Here is a 27,119-nt window from a genome sequence, read left to right on the forward strand (position 1 = left end):
GTGTTTGGCCAAATATCTGGGCACTGTGGCCTAGCCAGGCTGACACAGAATTAACGAACATTGGCCCCACACCATAGGGTAGAACTTGGGCCCTTGTCTGGGGTCTTACATCTGGCAACCCCTGGGGAGCTACCTCCAGCAGAGGCAACTCCTGAGGCAAGCCCAGGTCCCTACTCCCCTACGGGGTGACTCAGCCATTTTAGACATGGGGAAGGACTAAGGACTAAGAAGACCAAGGCCTAGCAAAAGGCTCCATGATTTGGGCCCAGGATCAAAACAGGCCTGGGGTAGAGTCAGGGCAAAATCCAGCATCTATGGTATTCCTACCCAGCTCTTTCCGCTACAACTCTTGGCTCCAGCAGGACCTGAACTCAAGACTCCTAAGGGACGTTCTCATTTCACTTCCTATTTGGAATATTACAGCCAAGCCTGAGCCTGTTCAAACCATAAACTCTTAGGGAAGAAAATCAACTTATTCCCTGGATATGCCTTCACACCCCCATCCCCGGCCCTCCCACAAGGCAGGGGTCCCCACCCAGCGGCCACACATGGACTCATCCACAGAGCGACTTCTCTTTGAAAAGTGCTTTATTTCAACAAGATCTAAGTTAGGTGCATGAAAACATATCAAAATGTTACAGACATTTATGGCTCCCTCTGAGGCCTCGTCAAATTATGTTAGGATACCCAGATGCATCATTTTAAAAGTTCAGAACCAAACATTGAACCGGGTCATGTACCATTGTTGAAGGCAAGTTACGATAAAGAAACGAATACCTCGCGAAGCTAACATAAGTGGGGAAACCCTGAAGAAACACTAGCACTAACACACCAGAAACCATCAGCCGGGGAAGCAGGTCTGCAATCAGCTGAGCAGGCTCGGAAAGGGCAAACTGGGCTTTCCCTTCCGGGCTTGTCCACATCTTGTGCTTGGTTCAAACACAGGGGGGCGCTATAACCTCCCGTGGCAGGGGAAGTGCTTTCAGTTCCACTGAAAGAAGGGCTGCCACGGTTCTCTGTATTTCTGCCTCTCTCTGAGATCCTCGTCTCACCTGACTCAAGCAGGACTTTGTGTAAAACAACTTCAGCAGCAGCTCGGAAATGTGTGCTACGGCCTCGAGGATGCTGGGAAGTTCCCTGCTTGCTATCTCAGCTCCCACATCATGGCTTGGCCACGAGACCCTGAAATTCCCCCGCGCGTAGAAAATTTCTCTCTTGGCCGTTTATCTAGGACACCATATTCTCTGTGCCGTGGAGCTTGGCATTTTTCGAGGCGGGAGAAGGGGAAGGAGAGTTTCTCTTAAGAGAGTTTCTTGCCCTACTGGGAGCCGTCGCACCTCTTTGCTCCTGACACCAAAATAACCACCCAACCCTGCAGAAAAGAATTTGTGCCAAGAAGTTTTACATCCGAGAACAGATTTGCGTGTGTGTGTATCATTGTATTTCAAAGTCTTATTGTGTACAATGGTGATAAAATGTCTACATGAGGATCTCCAGGAGAGTGTATTGTTTCCTTTCTGCTAGGGAGAAGGGAAGGGTGTGAATATTTCTCCTTGAAGCCTCAGACCAAAACCTCAGCTCTTGGTCCTAGCATGGGACCCAGTGGGTGGATGGCTAATCTGATCTCCTCTCTCTTAAACCTCACGTAGAATTCAAGTTTATCAGCCTGGAGCCCGGCGCACACATTCCTCACCAGCCCATTCCTCACCAGCCCGCACAGGCAAGCCGGCTGCTTGTGCTTGTCAGTCCTTCCCCAAGATTCCCCCACCCTCCTATGCCCCCCTTTAACTCTTCACCTGCCCACTCACGTGATCACTGAAAATGTGACCTTGTGCTTAATTCCACCAACACCTGGCAGAACGGACACCCCCCACACCCCGCCAGATGAGACTCAGGCTTTTCCTTCATTTGATCACCTTGTAACACAAGCCCCCAGGAAAAGAAAGCCAGATGTGGCTAGCCTGCTTTTCACAAGTTAGGGAAAAAACCCTATAAATTGGCCTTTTGTTCCTCACCCGATTTCAGGTTCATTGCACGCAATTACATAAAACCACACAAATCAGTAGAGGAATTCAAAGCTGCAAAGCCATACGATACCAGTGGGAAAATCCGGCTCCACACCATGGAGAAGTGTCTCTGTTTCAATCACTGCTATTTCAAAAGACCTTTCCAAAATTCCTGATGAGGTTATTAGGATGTGAGAAATGATCTCCAAACAGGGTGGGCCAAAACGGAAAAGTACAGCCTGTGGTAAGGGGAATGTATCCAATAAGACTCCATTTCCCCTGACTTTCACCTTGACACCTGCCCCCCCCCAACCCCATCTTTAAGAGGCCAGGTCTACCCTACGTTTTGCAACATTTCCGTATTGAAGCAATTGTAGTGCTAGTGCAAATCAAAGAGAACTTTTATAAACCAGAAGTCGCCATCTAACAAAAGTTAGAGGTTAGTCATCTGCTCTGTGGAAATTTTTCTGCCTAACCCACCAAAGAGAGTTATGGGACCAACGCAGGCTTTGAACATTCAAAATAAAAGTAACTGGAAGAGAATTTCTTAGGTCATTTTCGCAAATGCAAAACTCAGGAAGTCTGTTTGCATTCACCAACCGGCTCTTTCCCAGCTCTAACAAAGGAAGCCTCTCCCCCTGCCCCCGGGGTTTTCTGTGCATTTTGCGGAGGCCCAACGAGGGGTATGATGGAGACTAAAGACTCCGGATTTCCAGTCCACGCCCCATAGGGCTGGTGGCGCTGTCCCCAAAGAGGAGGTCGCCTTGCTAAAAGACCCCCGGCAAGATGCCAGGTGGCAGAACGCCATCTTTGTGAAAGTCAACAAGACCACAGCTGCAAGCCATCTAACGAGGCTACGGAAGCCACAGAGGGGAGCAGGGGGCAGGAGGAGGCAGGAACGGCTCTGCTGCAAGCATCCACCTTCTTTGCCGACACGGCTCTCCTTCCGCCAACTGCCCGGTTCCCGAAACCTTTCTTGGAGAGGAGAAGAGATGGGGACACCCCCCCAAAAAAAGGCTGAGACACCTGCTGCTAGGAGCTCCCACCCTTGCCTGGCCCATCCTCTGCTCCCAGCATCTGTCTGTCCCTCTTCAAACTGTACCAGCCACATTGATGCCCAGCTACCCAGTGGTCTTCCTGAGAGGAGACACAGGTGACAGACTGTCCTACTCTTTCTCCCCCATTTGAGGTCTGTTCCAAAGATCACCCAGGTGGCTGCTCAGAGAAGCTCCACCCTCCATGTGCACCTGCATAGGACAGCCCACAGAGCTTCCCTGAGCCCCACACTCAGTCAGTAGCAGGGTCTTCCTCATGCTTGGAGTCCATCTCCATGCATAAGTTGAGGGCAACTTACAAGAATCCTATGGTTTTGAAGAAGAAACCCTTGGCCTTGACCTCAAACACATGGCCTCAGCTCCAAGTGCAGGGAGAGCCCTTGATGATGGGAAATGGGCTGGCCTCCCAGGCATCTGTCACTTCTGCAAGGAGCTTCTATGATTCCCTAAAGAGGGAAACTCTGGTCACCACCCAAGGACAAGTCCAGATCTGGGCCATTCTAGCCAGTTGGCCACGGAAAAACCCATGAGACATTTCCTTCGACTCAAGGAGGCGCCAAAGAGTTGGGGTTGGCCTTCACAGCACGGGGTTGGCATGCTGAGTGAGACATCAGTCTCTTCTCCTAGGCATGGCCACAGAGGTGAGGAGAGGCAGAATCCACACAGATCACATACGTCTTTGTTATTTTAAACAAAGTTTCCAGTGTAAAAACTTGTGGGTTTATTGCATCTACCCCACAGATGATTTATTTTTCTCTTTCCATCCGACCTTCCCCAAGGGCATGGGGCGGCTATTTTGTTAATTTCCAATGCCCAGTCTTTCTAGACGTACGGGGAAGATCTCCACCAATATGTAAATATCCCAAATGGTGAGTTTGCAGAAACCCCTTCCCTTCCAAACATGCGTGGCTGCTCCCGGGCCCTTGAGGAGGACATCAATGTCAGCCCCCCAGGTGGGTGCTGGTGGCTCGGAATTCAGTTCCGTGTAAATATCAGGTAGGCACGTGGATATGTACCATGTGTGCACACGCGCTTACTAGTGCATGTGTGTGCTCAAATGCACACACACACACACACACACACACACACACGTTGGGTCCTTATAACAAAATTCAAAAGTCCTGTGAGTGAGAGAAAGGAGAGGCGCGTGGGGATCCGAGGATGCGGAGCTGTCTGCTGGCTTCTCCATCCTGCTATAGGCAATGGATAGTGGCTCCGCAGGAGCTGGAGGGGTCTGTAGCTACACATTCCCATGGAAGGAAGGCTCCCAGCTTCCTGTGCGTCTTCTTGTGCCAGTGGCGGCCCCTGTGGCGTCTGGATCCCCTCCTTCGTGTGGCTCAGATTGTTGCTGGGGTCTCGGCCATCTCTTCCAGCCTCTGCCGGATCATGAGCCGGAGCACAGTATACCTGGGGACAGGAACAGCTACCATGGGCAGCAGAAAGCAACACATGCTCCCTCTTGATCTTCCCCCACAGCCCGGGTTCCTGGGAGCCCCCTGTCAGTCCCTTCACTTCTATCAGTGGCCCAGCTGCCAGCCACCCTGTGTGGCTTGTGTTTATTTCTGCACCCAGAGGAGAGGAACCAAGCAGACCCAATCCAAACTAGACAATCGGACTACAGTAGCGTTCAGTAAATGTTAACTGCTTTTGCGCGATCATCATTGTTAGGGCAAATAGAGCATTGGCGCTATTCTCCAGGGGCAGAAGTCAATCAATTGTTCTGCCATATCCATGGAAAGCTGTCCACTTTACGAATAAATATGGCAAAAAAATTTAAAAATCATACAATTCTCCCCAGAGAAATAGGGTGAAACCAGTGACGGGGATTGGAAGGTACGAACTTCCAGTTATAAAATAAAAAGTCACAAGAATGAAAAGTGGAGCGTCGGGAATACAGTCAATAAAGTGTCAAAACGTTGGATGGTGACAGATGGGGACTTTGCTTATCATGGTGAGCACTGAATAATGTATGGGACCGTTGCATCGCTACGCCAGACGCCTGAAGCAAATATAACACTGTATGTCAACGACACTACGATCATAAAATTTAAAAAAAAAAATCCTCTCCAGAGAGAAGCTTTACTGGACTTTTCAAGCTAAATGTAATTTCCAGAAGAGAAGCATTGAGAAAGAAGGGTAGGAGAGAAGGATTTCAGAGGTAGGTAGCTTCGGCTAATTTCCACTGCTACGACAGCCTTCCTGAAATCCCCAGAACATTTTTCTGTCCCACATCAAAATAAGAAGCTGACTGAGGAAGCAGAGAGACCAACACACTTAAGCTTTGTGTCCCCATCTGAGATCCACATGTGTCACAGGGAGCCCCCGGGAAGAAGGTCCCCAGGACCCAGGCCCACACAGCCACTCAGCACAGTCCCTGGGAGGCACCCATCAGAGAGCCGGCTCCCGGAGGTCCCAAGGAGAAGCCCAAGCAGCTGCCCCGGGGCCGGCCGCACATACTTGCGCATCAGTTTCTTGACTTCTCGATCTTCTTCCTCTTGGAGCTTCTGAATGAAGCTTTTTAGGACAGGCATCTCAAACTTTATGTACTGGGCCACCTGGGGAGGAAGAAATCCGTCTGGGGTGCGTGCACGCCCCGTCCCAAACTTACTCCAATTCCTTTTGTTGTCTGTCTCATGCAAGGTGCAATGGGGTGGGAAACCTATTTCTGCATGGATCCAAGATTCCTTTAAAGGCTACAGTAGTCAAGCCCTGTTCATCTCACGGCTGGCACCGAGTCTGTGGTGACGATCACTCCCTATCCGTGACACAGATCTTGGAACTTCTCCTCTCTCATCCCATGTATCTAATGCACGACAAGTTGCTATCCAACATGCAAAGCACTCTCTCTTGAGGCAGTGATGCTGAGAACACCTGAACCCCCAAGTCAATAAACCTGTACGTTCTGCCCTATCGGGATTCAGGGACCTATGGCTCAGGACGATAATTTGCATTTGGAGTCTCACATGGGCATCCAAATGGGAACTTGCTCCAGAGAGGCCATGGGGGTGAGGGTGCCTCCAGGTGAGCTGAAGTTAAAGCAGCTGTGCCCTTGCCTCCACAAGAATCCCCCTCCTACTCGATCAACTCTTTTCCATGGGAAAAGCCTATTCATGTTGAACTGCTCTAAGACTCGTGGCTGGCTTTGGTCGATGGAACGTATGTGGACATGATATAAGGTCCGTTTGAGTGGAGGTTTCAGAGGAGCTTATGAGGTTTGGTCTGGTATCTCGCCCTCCAGGTAGCTGCCCTGGGAAGTGTACCCCAGGAAGCCACTACCCCTCATACCTGGGTCTCGGACTGAGACGTGAACTCAACCCCAGGCTGGAAGCAGAGCAGGTAGCCACCAGCCTGCGGTGCCCTGAGCAAGAAAGTGAACATTTGCTGTGGCAAGCAGCTAGGATTTGGAGATGTTTGTTACTGCAGCAAAAGTTGACTAACACACAAGATAAGGGAAAAACCCTGCCAACAGCTTCAAGTTGCTGAGAGAGGTCTGCAGAAACTTCTCAGCCCTTTACAGTACCCTAGAAAGGTTGAAGACATTTACTTTTTCTGGGTAAACCACTTTGTGCCAGAACATTCCCTCAACAGCTCCCCCAGCGCATGCCCTCCGCCTAGCATTTGTGTTCATTCTCCCGGCCGCATGACCATTCCTGCTTCAAGAAAACCTGGTATTAAAAGTAATAATAATAAAAGAAAAAGAAAGAAAAAATGAAAAATTAAAAAAAAATTTTTAATCATAATAAAATGTTTCATTAAAAATAAAATAAATACAATTAAAAAATAAGTTTTAAAATTCAAAAAATAAGATAAATGAATTAGAATAAAAATGTTTAAATGTTAAAAATCAGAAATTTGAAAATGTTTTAAAGATGGAAAAAAGTAATAAAAAATAAGTTAAACTTTAAGAAAGAAAGAAAAGAAAAGAAAATCTGGTATGGAGGAACGGCAGGAAAATGGGACTTGGTCCTTGGCCAGAGAGTCAAGCTGCACGTAACCCAAGCAAATCTCTGACCACCCACCGGAAGGGGACTCACATCGTAGGTGATCTCCTGCACCTGGTCCTTCTCCATAAGAAACACTTTGGAGACTTGCTCACACGGTCCCTGGAGGATTCGGGCAACCAGAGGGTAATCGGTGTTCTTCAGCTTCTGTTTCTCTGGAACCACACACACAGCCAGGAACAGCCCTGAGTTAGGCCTGAGGCCTTTCTCACCGTAAGAAGCGGCCAACTCAGGGGCCCAGATGGCCCAGGCCCCTTAGAAGATGTGGCCAGCTACGTCAGGAGACTGAATTGTGAATGAACAATTCTGGTTCAAAGCAACCATTCCTTCCCTGCTCTCCCGGACAAAACTACCAGGCTCCAGCCCCGCCATAAGACGCTACATGGGAGGAATCGGTTTCATCTACCTCTTGAGAAAATCCAGTTGCCTTTTAAATAAGCAGTTAGGTTTTAGACCACCTACGGCCTTCCCCAGTGGACTCAGACAGTGACCCCACCAGCCTCAGGAGCAAACAACATTTGGAACTTTCCAAAGGCCAAACAACAAGCAAATGAGGCCGATTTGAGTGACATAAACATTTTCAAGTACACCGTGTTTTTCAGACTTACCACCGCTGGTATGGACCACGTACAAAGCAAACTCCTCTGCGGAATTCTCGATCTGAATCAGAAACAAGAGATGCTTGAAGAGAGTGCGTATTTACATATCCTACCTCTGAGCCATTCCTTCTGGAACGCTGCAAAGCTAAATGGATTTTTGGTGCCTCTGAGGGGGAGCCGTTTCTCTCCAGCTCTCAGAGGGGATGAAGAGAGGGGCCGATCACAGTCGATAAGAAGGACTCACCTTTCTGGCACCCTGCCAAGCACTGGGCGACACACTTGGCACGTGTTAACTCATCTCATGTTCCTGACAGGCCCTCAGCGGGGGTCCCGTGAACCCTCATTTTAGAGAAGACGAAGGAGAAGCACAGGGAGCTTAAGTTACTATCTCGGCTCCTCCAATCAGCAGGTGACGGCTGGGGATTTGAACCCAGAGACCACCAGCTGCCAGTGGCCTCAGGGAAAAATGGGGATCCCTGTCTCCTAAAGATTTCTTGTAAAGGAATCGTGTAAAACCTGCAGAGTAACAGGACTTTACGGACTCATGCACTAGAACTTGCACGTGTACTGAAGTTCATTTTTCAGAATACATTTCCCAAATGTGTTTCAGAAGCCAGTCTGTGCCTGGGCTCTGAGGTGTGTGCCTAGGGCCTGGGGTCTGTGCCTGGGCTCTGGGCTGCTTCTCAGAATTCAGCGGACCAATCTCCTGCCATTTGCCAAACAGTTTCCCTGGTCCTTGGGCTTCAGATTCAGTAGGTCTGCTTCAGGGCTGGGGACTGGGAAGCTGCTTGGCTAACAATCTCCCTTGGGATACTAATGCCACTGGGTCAGAAAACCCCAGGCCCCCTTGCCCAGTGCCCCCCGCTTACTGCACACTCTCCATGTCCCCCTTCCCACATCGGGAGCGCCGCAGGCCCCTGCGCCACCCCTCCAAGGCCAGCCCGCGGAGGGAACTTGCCTTGAATTTGTTGAGCAGCAGCTTCAGGACCTGGGGGGTGGTCATGGTGCTGTTGATGCGGACGTTGGTGACGGAGCCATAGGCTGGCGTGAACACCGATGTCTGTCAAGAGAGGGGGATGGCTTAGGGTGGCAGTGGGGACAAGATGGGACAAGAACTGGGCTCTAAAACCCAGGTGTCCCGGTCCCATGACCTGGGGTAAAGGGCACAGTGACAAGAGCACTCTCCCCGTGCACCCTGAGAGGCCCCCTCCTCCCCCACCCCGCCCCAGAGAGCTGTGCCTAACTCCGGTTGTCTCCTCCCCACTGTCCCCATGGGAAGCTGGAGGGGTCTGAGCTTAGCAAGGAGGGCAAATGGATCCAGGTAAGGAAGGCCCTCTTGCCAAAGAAGACATGCACAAGGCCCCTTCCACTGTACCTTCAACGCAAGGGGTCTCTGACCCCTCCCGTGAGGCACTTGCTTCTGGGGCTGGATTCAGACCAGGCAGTGGGAGGAAAGGAGGATCAGCTAGAATTGGCGGGGGTGGGGGGTCGGGTAGTGCACGGACACCCCCTGATTTGAGCCCTGCAGCCCTGACTCAGTGGGTAGCACACAGCTCACAGAAAAGTGAGACCACCCAGCAGCGAGAAGCCCACGGTATAGGATGGGGGTACATGTGGATTTTCCAGGGAAAATCTGATGTTTGTGGGGTCATCTCATTCACCACCCTATGGGGGGCTCTGATCTGGGGTCCCTCATCCCTCCCAAAGCCTGCAGAGCCTGCAGCCCACCCATGACCCAAGACAGAATAGAAAACACTTGGCTTCCCACTCCTCTGTAACCTTGAGGTGGCCGCTGCCCAAGAAGAGGCCTTATTCCCTTGGCCCCCAGCCCCTCCCCTCCCCCATCCTCTCTACCTTGTGGTTGTAGAAATGGCCATTGATGGAGAAGCGGTGGCGTCTGATTCGTCTCTGGTCACCGGGTGTCCTCACGTTGCCACGGCGACGCACCCCAACATCACTGCGTGTGCGCATCAGCTGGGGGGTGTCTTCCTGCAGGGGCTTGAGGCCCCTGGAGTCTAAGAAGGAAGGGAGAGATGAGCTCCGTCTGCCCAGCCCAGGGTTGTGGCGGTTTGCACACAGTCCCCTCTTTGTGGCCAATGCTACCACCGGTACTAGCCATGGCCTCCCACTGAAATACGTTTCATCAAAACAGTATTTCTTGCCGGGGCAAAAACCTATGGTATAATTTACGGAGAAGCTCTACAGTGACAAGATTCAGAGGAGAGACTCAGGAGCCAGATTCCCAGGGCCAAATCCCAGCCTCACCATTGCCATGTTTCACTAACCTCGCCACGCCTCCGTTCCCTCATCTATAAAATGGGCATACTAACAGCACCCCCATCACGGGGTTGTCGTGAGGGTTTCCTGAATTAATTCACGCAAAGCACTGAAAATAGTGTTTGGCACAGGAGAAGCATGACCTGAGGACCTGACAGTATTTATCAAAATTACAAATGCTCATAGCCTCAGACCTAGACACTCCACTTGAACGAATCCTACAGACATGACAAATGTGTGAAATGACACGTGTCCAGGGCCACTAACTGCCGTTTGTCACAGCAACAGACTGGAATGACTTCAACGTCCATCACCGAGGAGCCATTCAGCTCTCGCTTTCTCCACACAGTGGAACACAGCTGGATAAGAAGGCCAAAGTTCTTGATGGATTTGTGTGGAACACTCCAGAAAACAAACCAACAGAAACAGGGATGTGCAGAAACAGAAGAGGGGAAGAAGAGAAATGACCTCCAACTATAAAGGCATGTTGCTGTGTATTTGCTTTTCCCTGTCTAGAATACCTCAGAAAGAATGCCTTCGAGGATTTTCTGGGGAGGGAACCACTTATGGTGGGGAGAAGAAATGGGGGGACCTCTGACTGCCTCCTTTGAACACACATTGAATCTCAAACCACATGACTTTTATTAATTCCATTTACAGCATCTAGATCACACCAGTCCTCCCAAAGGTGAGCCCAAAGCGGGACCCCTCCCGCCGCACCTGTACCTGTGGGGCTCGGTGTCTGCTCGCCCTCAGGCGGGGCATCCGCTTCTGAAATCTGAATGTTGGGCATGGTGAGGGGCTTGAGGATGGTGCTGGGGAGAAAGAACACAAAACGGAGAGCGGTTCAGCTCCTGCAGGGGGACCCTCCCTCTCCTGCAAGAGCACTTGGCATAGGCCGGGCTGGGAACTAGCACAGCCCCGTGCGGGCGGCCCGTGAAGCTGGCCCTGCTCCAGGGATAAGCACTGGGAGGGGAGGGGGTGTTCTGGAGAAGATGCTCTTTCCCAGCATCCATCCCAACACAAGCCCCGAGTTCATCAAGCCCGGGATGGAGAACACCAAAGAACAAAATCCAGGTGTTGTCTGCACTGTTTCTGAGCACGTACAGCTTCTACAGCATATTTGGAAAACCCTGTAACAATGAGCATTTGCTTCTCCAGACAAGATTCCAGTTCAGAGGCTTTTCTGTTGGAGTAACTCAGAAATTGCTTCTGGCATCTTCAAGGAGGAGAAGCAATACATTGGCTGCCCACGAGTGTCAGAGCAGCATTGGAAGGGCCACTGATGATAGTGTCCTTGGGGTTGCTGGACGGGTTGCTCAGCCAAGCTGGACCCCACACAGCCAGCCTGAGCAGAGGCCCGGATAACTGGCAAATGACCCCCTTATAAGCCAAAAAGAATAATGACTGCAGCTCAGAGATGCATACCCCAAATCAACAGGAGATTTGAGCAGAGAGGAGAACCGTATTTAACCCATTAGGACCATCCCATTGTGAGAAGAGCATGGGCTCCCTGGGATCCAGTCGAGATGGGACTCAGGATCCGGAGATGACAGTTTTAAGGGAAGACCATAAAAACTGAAAATCTGGAAGGACTCCCCACTGTGGTCTAACTCTGGACTTCTGACTGCAGACTGGAGCTAGGGAGGGCTGCTCCCACCGCCCACTCCCTCACCGCAGCAGAAACTGGTCTCAGCCCCCTTCTTAGCCCAGTGGCCCAGGTAGTTGCTTGATTCTAGCCAGCATCAGGGATGACATTCATTCCCGTTCCTGACAACCCGGTCAAAAGCCCTGGTGGGTTTCAAGAACTAGCGAAGTTCAGCTTGGTGTTGCAGGGAAGGGAGGAGAAATGAGTGTGCGGAGTGAAGGACCGGCCAGCAGGTTCAGCCAAAAATCACGCAGTCAACGGCGTTCTCAAAATCCCCTCGTGGAGGGGACGCAATGGAACACAGCCTGGGCGTCGTCCGGCTGCAGCCATGGAAAAGGGTTTGGCCCGCAGGAAATCCAAGAAGGCAAAAGGGCTGAAATCAAATTAGAGCGTGAAACTAATCAAGGAGATGAAGCCCAAGAACCTTGACCAGACATCCCAGCAGCCAATGGGACGGGCGACGTCCCTCCTAAAATTCCCTGGGAAAGAAAGCACATCAGCTCCAGGGCTTGGCCACCATGCAGGCGTCTCTCAACTTTAGAGAATGATGGATTTGGCTGCGGAGTTGAGCAGAATTCCAGTGTGTCCAACAGAGACAGCTTAGGTCCGGTTGAAAACAGAAAACAAGTCACCGTGGTTTGGCTGGGAGGTCAGCACACATCTCCCACACTCTGGCCTCAGAGCAGCACCAGCCAGTTTGGGGAGGGAACACAGCCGGTCACTGATACCCAAAACCGAAGTCCTGAAGGAAGTCCCAGCGGAGAGGGCAGGCCTCAAAACATGGCACTTGGCTGCTCAGCTGGCAGCAGCAGAGGGAGGGGGCGACCAGTCTTGGGCTTTGCAGACCTTGCAGTGGGAATCCAGAGGAGGGAGCCTCCCAGACTACTGACTGTCACACTGTCGCCCAGCTCCGGGTGTGGCCTGAAGGACGCAGTCCCCTGGCTGGCCTCGCAGGAGCGGTTTGGACAAGCTGTGATGTTCCTTTTCTTCTTCCAGGTTCCTCCACCCCAAGTCATGGAAAGCTTTGGAGACAAGGTTCAAGCCCTTGCTGTCTCCAGAGCAGGGCCACTCTATAAGGAGTGGTCCCCATGGGGAGATGCTGAGGCCGGCTGTCCCTTAGAAATCTGCAGGCGAGGCCCAGCTCACCACAAGCTACACCCCCTCAGAGACTCAGAAATTCTCTGCGAGGGAGGACACACCGCAAGCAGGCCTTAGCGTTTCCCCCCTCTGATGTGGTGACAGGCACAGTGGCCTGATCACACCAACACCTGCTCCTTCCTCTTCCTCCTAAGCCCAGAACAGGTGCGTAGTGCAGGTGGGGAGAATGGGGGCCAGGGTCAAGGCTTGCTGGAAGAAGGTGGCATTTCTCTGCTCAAGGACATTTAAGAACAGAACTCCAGTCACCCCTGGGCCCCTCTCTCTTCACTCACCCCTGCGCCCCCAAGTTACAGCCAGAGTGCCAGGAGGAAGAGGATGGCGGGGGGCGAATGCGCTCATTGTCATCCTGCATCTGTAGACGGATGGGCCGTCGCAGCCCCCAGGAGATGTTCAGCAGCCCCTCCACGATGAACTCGTCTTCCTCCTGCCCACAAAGCAATTGGCACCATGAGCCAGCCCTGAAAACCCCGCAGAAGCCAGCAGCACATCGGGGGACAATGGACAGAGCCCCTGAGACGTCCTGGCTGGGCGCACCCAAGTTACACCTGCAGGCCAGCTCTGAGACACACCCCACCGCAAACGACCCCTGACGCCCCGAAGACGACCTCAAGGTCAATGCAAAAGTTGCCTCAAAATCAAGCACATGTGTGTCAATGATAAAAATGGTGGGGGTTTTTTGTTTTGTCTTTATACTTTAAAGAAAGAAGAAGACATCGCTTAGCGTGAGATGAGCCTTGCTAACAGAAGTCAGAGCCAGATTCTCGAATTAGCTACTTTCCCCTCCCCCACCATGGGAAGCTATGTCTTTAGCTAGAACATATGCTTACCAATCTGACCTGCTGGATGAAGGAGATTTGCAGTAACATTTCCCCAAGTTTGTTCTATCGAATACTAGCTCCTCTCGCAGATCAACCGTTCCCTTAAATAGGGTGTCAGGCGATCATGAGCTGGGAGAGGATATGTTCATCAGATTTCCTACCAGCATAACATCCCAGAGACTTTAATTAGCTAATGTGCTACATTATGGCTCTCCAAGAGGTAAATAAATCCTCTAAGAATTCCAAATTTATACTCAAGGGTGGTTGACTGCTAACAGGTTAAACATCAGACCCTTCTAAGGGCATTGGTGTGTTTTGTCTCAAAGAACTGAATCTCATTTGTTATAATGAGTTTCTGTTTAATCATAGAGCATTCTGAGAATTTATTCTATAAGACACACTGCTGAAAAGCTATCCAAGGACCAAAATCTTACAAATGGCTGAGCCACTCACTACGAGAAGCTTTAAGGGCAGTGCCTAAAAGGGTCAGGCCTTTTAGAGGGTCTCAAAAAAACCTACAGCTGTCAGACCTGGGCCACAGCTACATCTTCAGGATGAACCATATGGATGAGGAGGACACCTGTCCACCGAACAACTGACCCAGATCCCAGGATCATCCACAGAGAGGAGGGAAGAGCCAAAGACGGCAGGAGATGAAAACAACTTTCAGGCTGGGAGGGGTCTTGCAGGGAAAGGCTTTATGTAAGAGCAGGCCATATAGAGGGCCTTTCTTGCTGGTAAAGCCTGAGGCTGGCATGCCTACTGTTACATAGTATGATTTTAGGACAGGATTTAACCCACACTAGGACTTTGCCTACATGGACTGGTTTGAGGGACACAGAAAAGGCCACTGCATCTCACATACTCTCCCCAACGAGCCTGCCTTTGTAGCTGAAATTCTACCATCTGATATCTGTTTCTGTGGATTGGATCGCCATGGCTTGATGAGCTGAAAATGTGTTTAGAAGGTATTACACACATCTTATCAGTCTAGAACACTTGAGTATAAATTACTCCACCTGGCTCCTCCATAACTCACCATCTACCCGATAACAGGCTTCAACGGAAATGGATATGGGATGAGTAAGCTTAGATTCAGGCTGGGGGCTGGGAGAAGCCGGACGGAGAGCAAAAGGCATCCCAGGAAGGCACCCGAGGAAGACCACTGCAGTCATACAGAAGGGCCAAGTATTTCCACGCCGAGCTGACTGATGTGGGCCCAGGTGTGTAAACACAGAGGACTGGGTAAGATTCCTGAATTGCCCAAGAAGAAAGAGCTTGCTTGAGAGCCATGGGAAAGGATCATTTCATGAACGTCCCCTTTGAAAGACCCCCCTCTGAAGCAGAGGCTAGCCCAGGCTCACATCCCCAGGAATATCTCTGGAACAGAAAAGGTCATCCTCATTAGTACAAAACAAGCCTGGGGTCTCCTTCCAAAGAACTCCAGGGACTCCCGCTAACATCCTCAATGAGAGGCCACCCATGGGTGGGGGTAGGAGAGGCAGGGACCCCGAGACCCTGGAGACATGGAGACAGACTGGGCTGGCCCACAGGCTCCCCCGCGGTCTCCTTACCTCACGGTGTCGGAGCTGCAAATTCTGGCCTTCATAGTACAAATTATAGGTCTTCAGATGAAGGAGAAGTTCGTTCCTTAGGGCAAGATACAAAAGGTGTGACATTCTCAGCTGAAGCCACTTGTAATGCACCTGTTCCCTCTTTTCTCACCTCGAAACTGGCCTCCAGCTGCCCCAGTCTGGGTGTCTGTCCACACATGCATACACACACACACACACACAGCCACCGCCCCCATCTCCATTTTCCCCAGGATCAAGGTCAAGAACAGGTCAAGAACAGAGTGCAAGGAGCAACTCCAGCAAACCCAGGCTCGCAGCTCTGACAACACTCCCCAAACCAAACTCCACACACAGTCCTTGGTGAGGCGAGATTCAGAGAGGCAAACATACGAGGAAGTCCACGTATAAGCCTGCTGGGGCCCCACTGTTTTTTCTCCCTCACCCCTGCTGTGAGGACAGGGCAATCAATACAGGCTTGCAGGAGACTCAGGAACTTCTAGACTTTGCAGCAAGTTAAAAGGGACGGTCTGGACCCACTGACTAATGCTTCAGAGACATGACCTTACAGCGGGTTTAAAAACTCACAAATTCCCGTCATTAAAAACTCACAAATTCCCGTCAACAGCTCAGAGAATGAATAAAGGAAGCTGTAGTCACACGGTGGAATGTTACATAGTAACAAGAATATGAATGAGCCTCACCCCCACGGATGGATCTCACAGACCTTACGTTGAGGAAAAGATGCCTGACTCCAAAGGCCACGTATTGTATGATCCCATGTATACAGAGTTCAAAATGGGTGTTAGAATTCCGGATAGCAGTTCACCTTGGGGAGCAGTGACCACAAGGGGGCAGGAGGGGATTCTGGGCCCTGGCAGTATTCTGTTCTACAGCTTTTATCTTTTCATTCTAAGTGCTTTTAAGTTTATTTAAAAAAAAAAAAAAAAAAAAAAAAACTGGGGTCGGTGCTTGGCTGGCTCCGTGGGAGGGGTATGAGGCTCTTGATTTCAGGGTCGTGAGTTCAAGCCCCATGTTGGGTATAGAGATTATTTAAATAAATAAACTTTTAAAAAATTTTTTTCTTAACTTGCAAATCTTCCTCTGAAACCCTATATTAGCCTGCTTTGCTGTTAAATCCTGGTTTTCAGGTGGCCCCCTGGAAACACAGCTCTACTGAATGAGAGAGAGCAAGGACTTCCTACCTTTGTGATTTGGACGAGCCCTCATCTAACCTGAGAACAATCCGGTTTTATCTGAAGGTGCATGCTAGCTGCGGGCTGGGAAGGCAGGAGCTTGAAGACATCGCCCTGTGCTCTTGCCTGCTCTCAGGCAAAAGTTTGGACTCTCTGAATGCCGCCATTCAGTGGAGCAATTTGGGGCCACACCAGAGGTCAGAGCTGGCTTGAAATTCCAAGAAGCTCCTGACAAGTTAAACCTAGAAAAATTGGAGTCATTCTATGCAAGCCTAAATGAATTAGTTGAAAAATGCGACTCCAAATAACCTAACGCAAAAGCTGCTTGGGACTTTTGAGCACAGAGATCTAATATGACTGGCCAGTCAGTCGAGGGCCCTGGAGAAATCCCTCAGTGAAGCAATAAGAACAAGCCGCAGTTCACACAACTGCATGTCTGTATGTGGCCTAATATGTGTAAAGGAACTAAAACAATTTGGCCTCGGATAAGTTAAACATTTATTTCAGATAGAGAGCATTCAGTATGAGCGAATCCCTGTGCTGGATAGAAAAATCTATTCTCGAAATTATCATTTGAAAAAGTCCATTTTGGCTCCCATTAGCAAAAAAATCTAAGCTCAAGAGATTTAAGTGCATATAAAGCCATAAGACTGTCTCTTTCTGTTCAGAGCTCACCTGAGTCCATTCCGGTCAGACCCCCAGCTGCAAAGGGATATGACCCAGCGAGGACTGCCTCAGGGGACACCACAGACAGCACAAAGGGCAACCACCATTAATTCCTCCTTCCAGGACACCATCTGTGTCTTGAAGGTCCCCTTTGCTTTGCTGTCCATGGCCAGCCTCAGGGCTATGTTTTATTCTAGAGCACCAACCTTGCTGTGCTCCCTACTTCCCACACACGGGAGCCCCTGCCATCCATGGGCAGAAGAGGCTCTTCTGCCAGGGGCTTCCATCCACATGGAACTGGCCACTGGGGGCATAACACTAAAGCCAAAAATCTTACTTGGAGATGTATTTATCGTGTCCACACGGGACGAGGGAGGTTTGGTGACTGTAGTCCATTCTTCTGTTCTCTTTTCATCAGAAGGGGAGACCTATGTTTGAAAAAAGACAGAGGTCAAAGTCAAGTTGGGTCCTTAGGGATGCAGAACTTGGGCCAGGGGAGGGGGCACATGGCTCTCTGTTCCCACCCCAGATCCACAGCTTAGGCAACCCAATGCTGACCCAGGGCTAGTGAGATACCACACTGCTGGCTGCTGCCTCTGCTTGGCACAGCCTCTGGGGGGGTGGGGGGGAAACACCCAAAGGGGAGACTGACAACCCTTGGAGGGCTCCAGTCACTAAGAATGTTTGATGCCCAAGGTGGTCCCAAGGGTGACCAACAAGTCTTCCCTGAAGAGAACTTCACCACACAGAATAGAGATATGTCTGTCAGGGAAGACTCAGACTCCACTAAGGTACACTAGAGACTGGCCAGCCACCTGAAAATGCCCAGACAGAGCTGGATGCAATGAATCTAGCATAGACACCTACAATTGCCATTAAAATAGGATAAGGTTTAAGGCAGTTAATTACCTGGGAAAATGACAACATGTTATGGAAACAAAGGTTACAAAACCATGAGTTCAATTTTGTTTAAAATATATGTAAGCCTAAAATGTGTGTGTGTGTGTATATACATATATATATGTATATACACATTAATACAAATGGGTATAAATATTCAGATATTCAGATATATATGTCAGGGTTTCTCAGCCTCAGTACTGTCGACATTTGGGCTAAAACATTCTTTGTTGTGCAGACTGTCCTCTGCATCGGAGGGCACTGTTAGCAGCATCCCGGGCCTCTACCCACTGGATGCCGGCAGCACCATCCAGTCATGACGATCAAAAATTACCAAGTGTCCTCTGGGGGCTAAACGTCCCCCAGTTAAGAATCCCCGGCATGTGTCTATCTGTATATAAAGGAATGAAGGATTGATTCTCTCTGGGGAATGGCATTACCCCAAAGTTTTTTCCAACATTTTATTATGAGAATTTTCAAACATAAAGATGAAGAAGACAATGAACGACCATGAATATATGCTTATTCTACCCTTAACATTTGCTGCGGTACCTGGGTGGCTCAGTCAGTTAAGTGTCTGCCTTTGCCTCAGATCATGATCCCAGGCTCCCAGGATCGAGTGAGCCCCACATTGGGCTCCCTGCTCAGCGGATGGTCTGCTTCTCCAGCTCCCTCTGCCCCTCCCCCACACTTGTGTTCACTCTCCCATGTTCTCTCTCTCTCTCAAATAAATAATCTTTACGGTGCCTGAGTGGCTCAGTGAGTTAAAGCCTCTGCCTTTGGTCATGATCCCAGGGTCCTGGGATTGAGCCCCACATCAGGCTCTCTGCTCGGCAGGGAGCCTGCTTCCTCCTCTCTCTCTGCCTGCCTCTCTGCCTACTTGTGATCTCTCTCTGTCAAATAAATAAATAAAATACTTTAAATAAATCATAGTCTTTAAGAAAAATTACTATCCTTATCACACAGCGGGCCAGCTATACATTCCTTTATCTATTCAATAATCCGTCTTATCTTTTATGCATTTCAAAGTAAATTACAGACAAAACAAGTTTCATAACTTAAGATTGAGATCATACCAGTATCTTCTCCAACCACGGTGGTATGAAACTAGAAATCAATAGGAGGAGGAAAACTGGAAAATTCATGAATATGTGGAAATTGAACAACACACTCCTGAACAACCAATCGGTCAAAGAGGAAATCAAAATGGAGGTCAAAAATATCTGGAAACAAACAAAAATGGAAATAGAGCATACCAAAAGTTATGGGATACAACAAAAGCAGTTCTAAGAGGGAACTTTATAGCAATAAACACCTACATTAAAAAAAGAGGAAGATCCCAAATAAACAACCTCGAGGAACTAGAAAAAGAATAAACTAAGCCCCAAATTAGAAGAAGGAAGGAAATAACAAAGATCAGAGCAGAAATAAACGAGAGATCAGAAAAAACAATAGAAAAGATAAATGAAACTAAGCTGGTTTTTAGAAAAGATAAACAAAATTGACAAACCTTTTGCTGGACTAAGAGAAAAAACTCAAATAAACAAAATTAGACTTGAAAAGGAGACATTACAACTGACATGAGAGAAATGCAAATCATCTTAAGAGACTACTATGAATAATTATATGCCAATAAATTGGATAACCTAGAAGAAATGGATACATTCCTAGAAACATATAACATACCAAGACTGAATCACGAAGAAAAAGAAAATCTGAATAAACCAATAATGAGTAAGATTGAATTAGTAATCAAAAACTTCCCAGGTTGTGAAAAGAAAAGCAAAGCCTGGGACCAGATGGTCTCACTGGTGAATTCTACCAAATATTTAAAGAAGAATCAATACCCAATCCTTCTCAAACTCTCCCAGAGAACCGAAGAGGAGGGAATACTCCTAAACTCATTTTATGAGGCCAGTGTTACCCTGATACCCACAGCCAGGTAAACATACGACCAGAAAAAGAAAATTACAGGCTGATATACCTAAAGAATGAGTGTAAATGTAAAGATTCTCAACAACTAGCAAAGCAAATTCAACAATACATGAAAAAGATCATACAACATGATCAAGTTGGATTTACCCCTGGGATACAAGGATAGTTCCACACATGGAAATCATATACGATTACCTCAACAGATGCAAAAAAAAAAAAAAAAAAAAGCACTTGATAAAATTCAACATCCTTTCATGATAAAAACTCCAACCAATTAAGTATAGAAGGAATATGCCTCAACATAATAGAAGACAGACATGACAAGCCCACAGCTACCATCATACTCAACAGTGAAAACCTGAAAGCTTTTCTTCTGCAACCGGGAGTAAGACAAGGGTGTCTACTTAGACCACTCCTATTCAACACAGTACTGAAAATCCTTGCCAGAGTCTTCAAGCAATAAAAATAAATAAAAGGCATTCAAGTCAAAAAGGAAGAAGTAAAATTGTCTGTTTGCATAATATGATCTTATACATAGAATATCCGTGGCTCAGTCAGTTAAGCATCAACTCTTGATTTTGGCCCAGATCATGAACTCAGGGTTGTGAGATTGAGCCCTGAGTTGGGCTCCACACTCAGTGGGGAATCTGCTTCTCTTCCTCTCCCTCTGTCTCTCCCCTGACTCATACGCACTCACTCTCTCTCTAAAATAAATAAATCTTTTTTTAAGAATCTTAAGGATTTTTCCAAAAAACTGTTAGACTTAATCAATGAATTCAGTAAAGTCACGGCATACAAAATCAGCATACAAAAATAGTTGTGTTTCTATACACTAACAGCAAACTATCTGAGAAAGAGATTTAAAAATCCCATTTACAATCAAAAAATATAATTCTTAGGAATAAATTAACCAAGTGTTTGATAGACCTTCACACTAAAAGTTGAATGATACTGATGAAAGAAATTGAAAAAAACAAAAACAAATAAATGGAAAGATATCCCATGTTCATGGATCAGAAGAATATTGTTAAAATGTCCATACTACCCAACGCCACCTCTTGATCAACAGAATCCTTATCAAAATTCCAATGGCATTTTTCACAGAAACAGAAAAAATAATCCTGAAGTCTATAGGGAACCACAAAAAAACTCAAACAGCTAAAGTAATCCTCAGAAAGAACAAAGCTGGAGGCATCACGCTTCCTGAATTCAAACTGTACTACAAAGCTATAGCAATCAAAACAGCGTGATGCTGACACATAAACCAATGGAACAGAATTAAGAACCCAGCAACAAACCCATGCACATGAAATTAATATTTGAGAAGGGAGCCAAGAATATTCAATGAGGGAAGAATAGTGTCTTCAATGAATGTTGGAAAAATTGGAAACTCACATGCAGAAGAATGGCATTAGACCCCTATCTTATACAATCACAAAAATTAACTTGAGGGGCACCTGGCTGGCTCAGCCAGTACAGCATGCAACACTTGAGGTTATGAGTTCAAGCCCCATGTTAAGTGTGGAGGCTACTTTAAAAAAAATTAACTTGAAATGAGTTAGACTAAATGTAAGACCTGAAACTATAAAACTCTAAAGAAGAAAACAGAAATAAAGTTCCTAGGCACTGGTCTTGGCAACAATTTTTTGGATATGACACCCAAGTCATGAACAACAAAAGTAGAAATAAGTAAGTGGGACTATATAAAACGAAAAACCTTCTGTACAGCAAAGGAAACAAAGAGCAAGATGGAAAGGCCACCTACAGAATGGGAGAAAATATTTGCAAACTATAAATCTGGTAAAGGGTTACTATCCAAAATATATAAGGAACACAGAGAACTCAATAGCAAAAGAAACCCAACAATCCAATTAATAAATGGGCAGGGAAACCAAATAGACATTTTCCCAAAGAAGACATACAAGTGAACAACAGCACATAAGAAGATGCTCAATAGCAGGTTGGTAGGGAAAAGCCAGTCAAAATCACATTATCACCTCATTTGTGTTAGAATGGCTAGGTATCAAAAAGACACCTAGGTATCTCTACCTAGAATGGCTAGGTATCAAAAAGGCGCCTGGGTGGCTCAGTGGGTTAAGCCTCTGCCTTCAGCTCAGGTCATGATCCCGGGGTCCTGGAATCGAGTCCCACATCAGGCTCTCTGCTCAGCAGGGGGCCTGCTCCCCCCCGCCCCGTCTGCCTCTCTGCCTACTTGTGATCTCTCTCTCTCTCTCTCTGTCAAATAAATAAAATATTTTTTTAAAAAAGACACAAGATAACAAGTGTCAAGAATGTGGAAGGATAGGGCACCTTGTGCACCACTGGTGGCAATGTAAAATGGTGCAGCCAATGTAAACAACAGTACAGCAGTTCCTCAAAGAGTTAAAAATAGAATTACCATATGATCCAGCAACTCCACATCCGGGTATATACCCAAAAGAACTGAAAGCAGGATATTGAAGAGATATTTATACATCCACGTCTATAGCAGCATAAAACACAACAGCTGAAAGATGGAAGCCACTCAAGTGTTCATCAACATATGAATGGATTAGCAATTCATGTTAGACACATACCATGGAATATTCTGCAGCCTTAAAAAAGAAGGGGATTTTAACACATGCTATAACATGGAAGAACCTTGAGGACATTCAGCCAAGTGAAATAAGCCAGCAACCAAAGGACAAATACTGTGTCATGCCATTAATAGGAAGTCTCCAAAGTAGTCAACATCATAGAAACATAAGGCAGAAATTTGGTTGCCAAGGCTGGGGAGGAGCAGAATTAGTGTCTAAAGAATAGAGTTTTAGTTTTGCAACATTAAGCATTGCCTGGATGGATGGTGGTGTTGCTAGGGCAACAACAGGAATGTCCTTAATGCCACTGAACTATGCACTTAAAAATGATGAAGTTGATACATTTCATGTGTATTTCACCATGATATAAAAGAGAATGAAAGAGGGAGGCAGAAAAGCCAGTGTGATGGTGATACAATGTGAAAAGGACACAATCTGTTGTTGCTGGCTTTGAAGCTAGAGGAAGAGGGTCACAAATCCAAAGAACATGGTGTACTCTAGAAGCTGAAAAGGACGAGCAAATGAATTTTTCCCAGGTCCTTTAGAACATAGCCTTGCTGATACCTTGATTTTAGCCCAGTGAGACCCTGTAGGTACTGACCTAAAAAACCCTAAGATCATAAATTTGTGTTGTTTTAAGCTGTTATATGTTGACACTTTGTTAAAGGAGTTGCAGGAGACAAATATAAGAGGCCCCCTAATAAAGGGGGCATCGGTAAAAAAAGTAAAAAATAAAAAAAAATAAAAAAATAAAGGGGGCATCAGTGCAGGGAGGGGAGTTGAAGGCCGAGTTTCATTCTGAAAACTCAGTTCCCAACTGTGTACCCAAAAGTGGTATCCTAAGGACACAGTCATTCTCTCTAAGTTCTAAATTTTAATTTCTTGATTTTTCCTAAGAGGAAAAAAAAAATCATAAAAAATGGAGTTCAGAGGTGCCTGGGTGGCTCCATGGGTTAAGCGTCTAACTGTTGATCTCAGCTCAGGTTTTGTTTTTGTTTCTGTTTTTAAGACTTATTTATTTATTTTATGGAGGGAGCAAGAGAGAGCTCACACAAGCAGGAAAGAAGGGCAAAAGGAGAGGGAGAGAAATCTTCAAGCAGACTCCATGCTGATCAGGGAGCCTGACATGGGGCTCGATCCCAAAACCCTGAGATCATGACTGGAGCTGAAACCAAGAGTCAGACGCCTAACTGCCTGTGCCACCCAGGCACCCCCTCAGCTCAGGTCTTGATCTCAGGGTCGTGAGTTCAAGCCCTGCACTGGGCTCCATACTACCTTAAAAAAAAAAAAATCAGAATACATATGTACTGTGAAGAAGAAGAAGAAGAGGAAGAGAAGGAAGGAAGGAAGGAAGGAAGGAAGGAAGGAAGGAAGGAAGGAAAGAAAGAAAAGAATGAAAGAAAAAGGGGAAAGAAAATCAGACTGGTGAGAAAGTTTTGTGTTTTTTTAAGTGATAATTACCCATAACTAGTCAGTGCCCACTTTTTAAAAAAGTATCCTTTCTAAGAGAAAAACAGAGCAGGAGGCAAACCAAAAGAGACTCTTTAACTAGGAAACAAACTGAGGGTTGTTGGGGGTGGGGGATGAGGTAACTGGGTGATGGGCATTAAGGAGGGCACTTGCCGTAAAGAGCACTGGGTATTATATGCAACTGATGAATCACTGAATTCTACCTCTGAAACAAGTAATACAGTATATGTTAATTAAATTGAATTTAAATTTTAAAAATGAAAAAAAAAGTCCCCTTTTTATGGTTTATTTATTTACTTATTTATTTATTTTTTATTTGACAGAGAGAGAGACCACAAGCAGGGGAAACAGCAGGCAGAAGCAGAGGGAGAAGAAGACTCCTTGCTGAGCAGGGAGCCCAACACAGGACTCGAACCCAGGACCCTGGGATCATGACCTGAGCAGAAGGCAGCGCTTAATACACTGAGCCACTCAGGCACCCCCATGCAGATTTAAATGTACACATTTCACAATCACGTCTCCTGTGCCTGACATGTATGTGCCTTTTGCCCTTACTGATGGTGATTCAACAGCAAAGAGAACAGGCACAGCCCCGTCCTCAAGATGCAGTAAGAGATGGTAACAGGAGACTGTTCTAGCAAGGGAAGCAGGTGCTAGGGCAGTACACAGAAGGGCACCTACACTGCACACGAGTGGGGTCCCAGGAGCTTTCTTTCTTTCTTCCATTTTTTTTTTAAGATTTTTAATTTATTTATTTGACAGAGATCACAAGTAGGCAGAGAGGCAGGCAGAGAGTGAGAGGGAAGCAGGCTCCCTGCCAAGCAGAGAGCCCGATGAGGGGCTTGATCCCAGGACCCCAGGATCATGACCTGAGCCAAAGGCAGAGGCCCTAACCCACTGAGCCACCCAGGCGCCCCTCCCGGGAGCTTTCTGAAGGAAGCATTTTTTGGCTGAGGCCTCCAGGATGAGAAGGAACTGGCAGAAGTTTAGGGCAGAGTGGTCCAGATGGAAGCCACATGCACCCCAGAGCTGTGCAAAATGGGGAGGAGGGTGCATCTGGGACCTTGACCATGTCAAGGAGTTCGAGGTGCCATGGGAGGTATGGTAGGCTGAATAATCGACCCAAAGTTACCCAGGTCCTAATCTAGGGAGCCTGTGAACATTACCTTGTACAGTACAAGGAACCCCCCAGGTGTGATTAAATTAAGGTTCTTGGAATAGGGAGACCATCCTAGGTTACCTGGGTGGGCCCTGAACGTAATTACACGTGTCCTTATAAGAGAGGCAGAGGGAGCTTCTGGAACACCAACCCCAGCAGAGAGACAGAGAGACGGGAAGGTACTAAGCTGGATGAGAATGGAGAAAGGTCTGCGAGCTAAGGCACACAGCTCGCTGAGTCAGAACAGGCAAGCAAATGATTTCCCCGCCCCCTGCCCCCCAGAGCCCTCCTGACATCTGTGTTTGGGCCAGATGAAACCCATTTCCGACCTCTGGCCTCCAGAATGTGAGAGAGTAAGTTTGTTGTTTTCAACCACCCCGTCTAGGATGGTGTTTACAGCCGCCCTCAGGAGACCAGGGGAGGGTGTGATCAGACTTGAATGTTGGAACAGCTGCCCCACGCAGTCTACTTTAAGAAAGGATTGTGGCAGAGAACAGAGGCAGGGGGACCCCTGGAGGGGCTGACCCGGGGAAGCGGGGGATGGGGGCAGATTCACCGCATCTATAGGATTTAAAGAGGCAGAGGGAGAAATAGCAGCAAAAAGATATGGAAAAGGGTCCAAGGCCAGAGTCACCGTGGGGATAAAGGCAGAGTCCAGGATGATACAGGGCTGGGGGTGGTGTCACATTCGCACGTGGCAAGCTGAGGAACAGGGGCTGACTTTGAGACAGGCCCATGGAACCCTTTGGGGCAGTCGACAACAAGCATAGCCACGTCTGCGGCCTGGGAAGGCAACCGCATGGAGCTCCCAGAGAGGGAGGTCTGGAACGCACAGAGGGCTCTGATGTACCCAGTAGGTCAGCTATGGGCAGAGAAAAAGGAATCTCTCGAAAAGAAGGAGGGAGACCTGTTGTCCCGGAAGACAAGAGAATAAGATGCCTTGCAAAGGAGGCTGGTCAGCAGAACCAGAAGCTGGTGGTAGAAGCCCAAAGTAGAAAGCCCAGAGCAGCCTCGGGGCAGTCATGGGGGACCTCAACCAGAGCCCATTCTGCAGCCTGCCTGGTGTAGAAATCAGATTAGCGGTGCCTAGCTGTCCACAGAAATTCTCACCCTGAGTGTTCAAGTCTTCCTCCAATTAGGGAAATGTTGTTTGAGCCTTTCTTCGTTCTATTCTCTTCCTTCCATTCTTGGTTCGGCAACGTCTCTAGCCCTCTCTCGAGCACTGTCTGCCTGTCTGTCCATCCATCCACCCAACCATCCATCCCTGCCCCGATCTCCCCCAAAGTACCATCTCTTTTACTCATTGCCTTCCATCTCCTTCTTCTCCTTAGAATTCTGCAGCTAATCTTCTAACTCGTGGATTGGGTTTGGGGCAGGACTCTCTTTTGTTCACTGCCTCTACCTAAGCTATAATTTAGTAATTTTGTTCTGCATCTGAAAGCAGTCTGTCCTGTTCTCAAGACAATTCCCTTTGATAGCATGCCCTCTTAAATCTACAGACCACACACCAATTAGGGAATTTAAGCTTCTCTATAGTTACTAAAATTGCTTGGTACTTGAGAAAAAAATAGGCAGATCAATGAAACAATATAGCATATGGAAATAGACCCAAATATATTTGGGGACATAGAATGTGGGGAGCATCTCTAAATAGCCAGGGAAAGATAGATTAACTGTTAAAATGTTGTTGGAGAATTGACTGACCTTTGAAAAGGGGAGGTTGGGGAAGCTAAATCCCTACCTTACTCCTGCCACCAAAAGAAATCATAAATGAATAAAAAATTTAAACATTAAAACGTAAAATACTGAAAGGAAACATAAGACATATATCAACTTGAAGTGGGAAAAACTCTGCTGCGAAAGACCCCAAATCTAGAAGGCATAAATGAAAAAAAAAAATTTCTTTCTTTCTTTCTTTTCGAAAGAAAGAAATGGAACCAATCTGTAAAAATTTCTGACTTCTTTCAGAAAAAAATTTTTTTACACTATCCAAAGTCAAAAGTCAATGACAAATTGAGAGAAAACATTTACAATACAATAGACAAAGGGTTAATGTCATTAATTTGTAAAATTGATAAATCCAT

At 47.5% G+C, this 27,119-nt stretch overlaps 1 protein-coding gene across 7 annotated transcripts in view; it reads right to left on the reverse strand.

The window, feature by feature from the left end:
- Positions 1–570: 570 nt before the first annotated feature.
- RASSF2 (Ras association domain family member 2) overlaps positions 571–27,119 on the reverse strand; it is a 41,699-nt gene continuing 15,150 nt past the window's right edge. For 6 of the 7 annotated variants that reach the window (XM_032351336.1, XM_032351335.1, XM_032351334.1 and 3 more), the window contains 10 exons: positions 17,333–17,423; positions 15,137–15,212; positions 13,017–13,168; positions 10,659–10,753; positions 9,516–9,676; positions 8,620–8,721; positions 7,671–7,722; positions 7,096–7,217; positions 5,519–5,616; positions 571–4,468 (listed from right to left, as the gene is read on the reverse strand). In XM_032351336.1, the coding sequence (XP_032207227.1) occupies positions 4,399–4,468; positions 5,519–5,616; positions 7,096–7,217; positions 7,671–7,722; positions 8,620–8,721; positions 9,516–9,676; positions 10,659–10,753; positions 13,017–13,168; positions 15,137–15,212; positions 17,333–17,391 (987 nt within the window). In that variant the 5' untranslated portion in view covers positions 17,392–17,423 and the 3' untranslated portion in view covers positions 571–4,398. The remainder of the gene's footprint in view (positions 4,469–5,518; positions 5,617–7,095; positions 7,218–7,670; positions 7,723–8,619; positions 8,722–9,515; positions 9,677–10,658; positions 10,754–13,016; positions 13,169–15,136; positions 15,213–17,332; positions 17,424–27,119) is intronic. The other variant, XM_032351340.1, reaches the window with a different exon arrangement.

This window comes from Mustela erminea, chromosome 7, assembly GCF_009829155.1.
Source record: "Mustela erminea isolate mMusErm1 chromosome 7, mMusErm1.Pri, whole genome shotgun sequence".
In the NCBI taxonomy this organism is placed as follows: domain Eukaryota; kingdom Metazoa; phylum Chordata; class Mammalia; order Carnivora; family Mustelidae; genus Mustela; species Mustela erminea.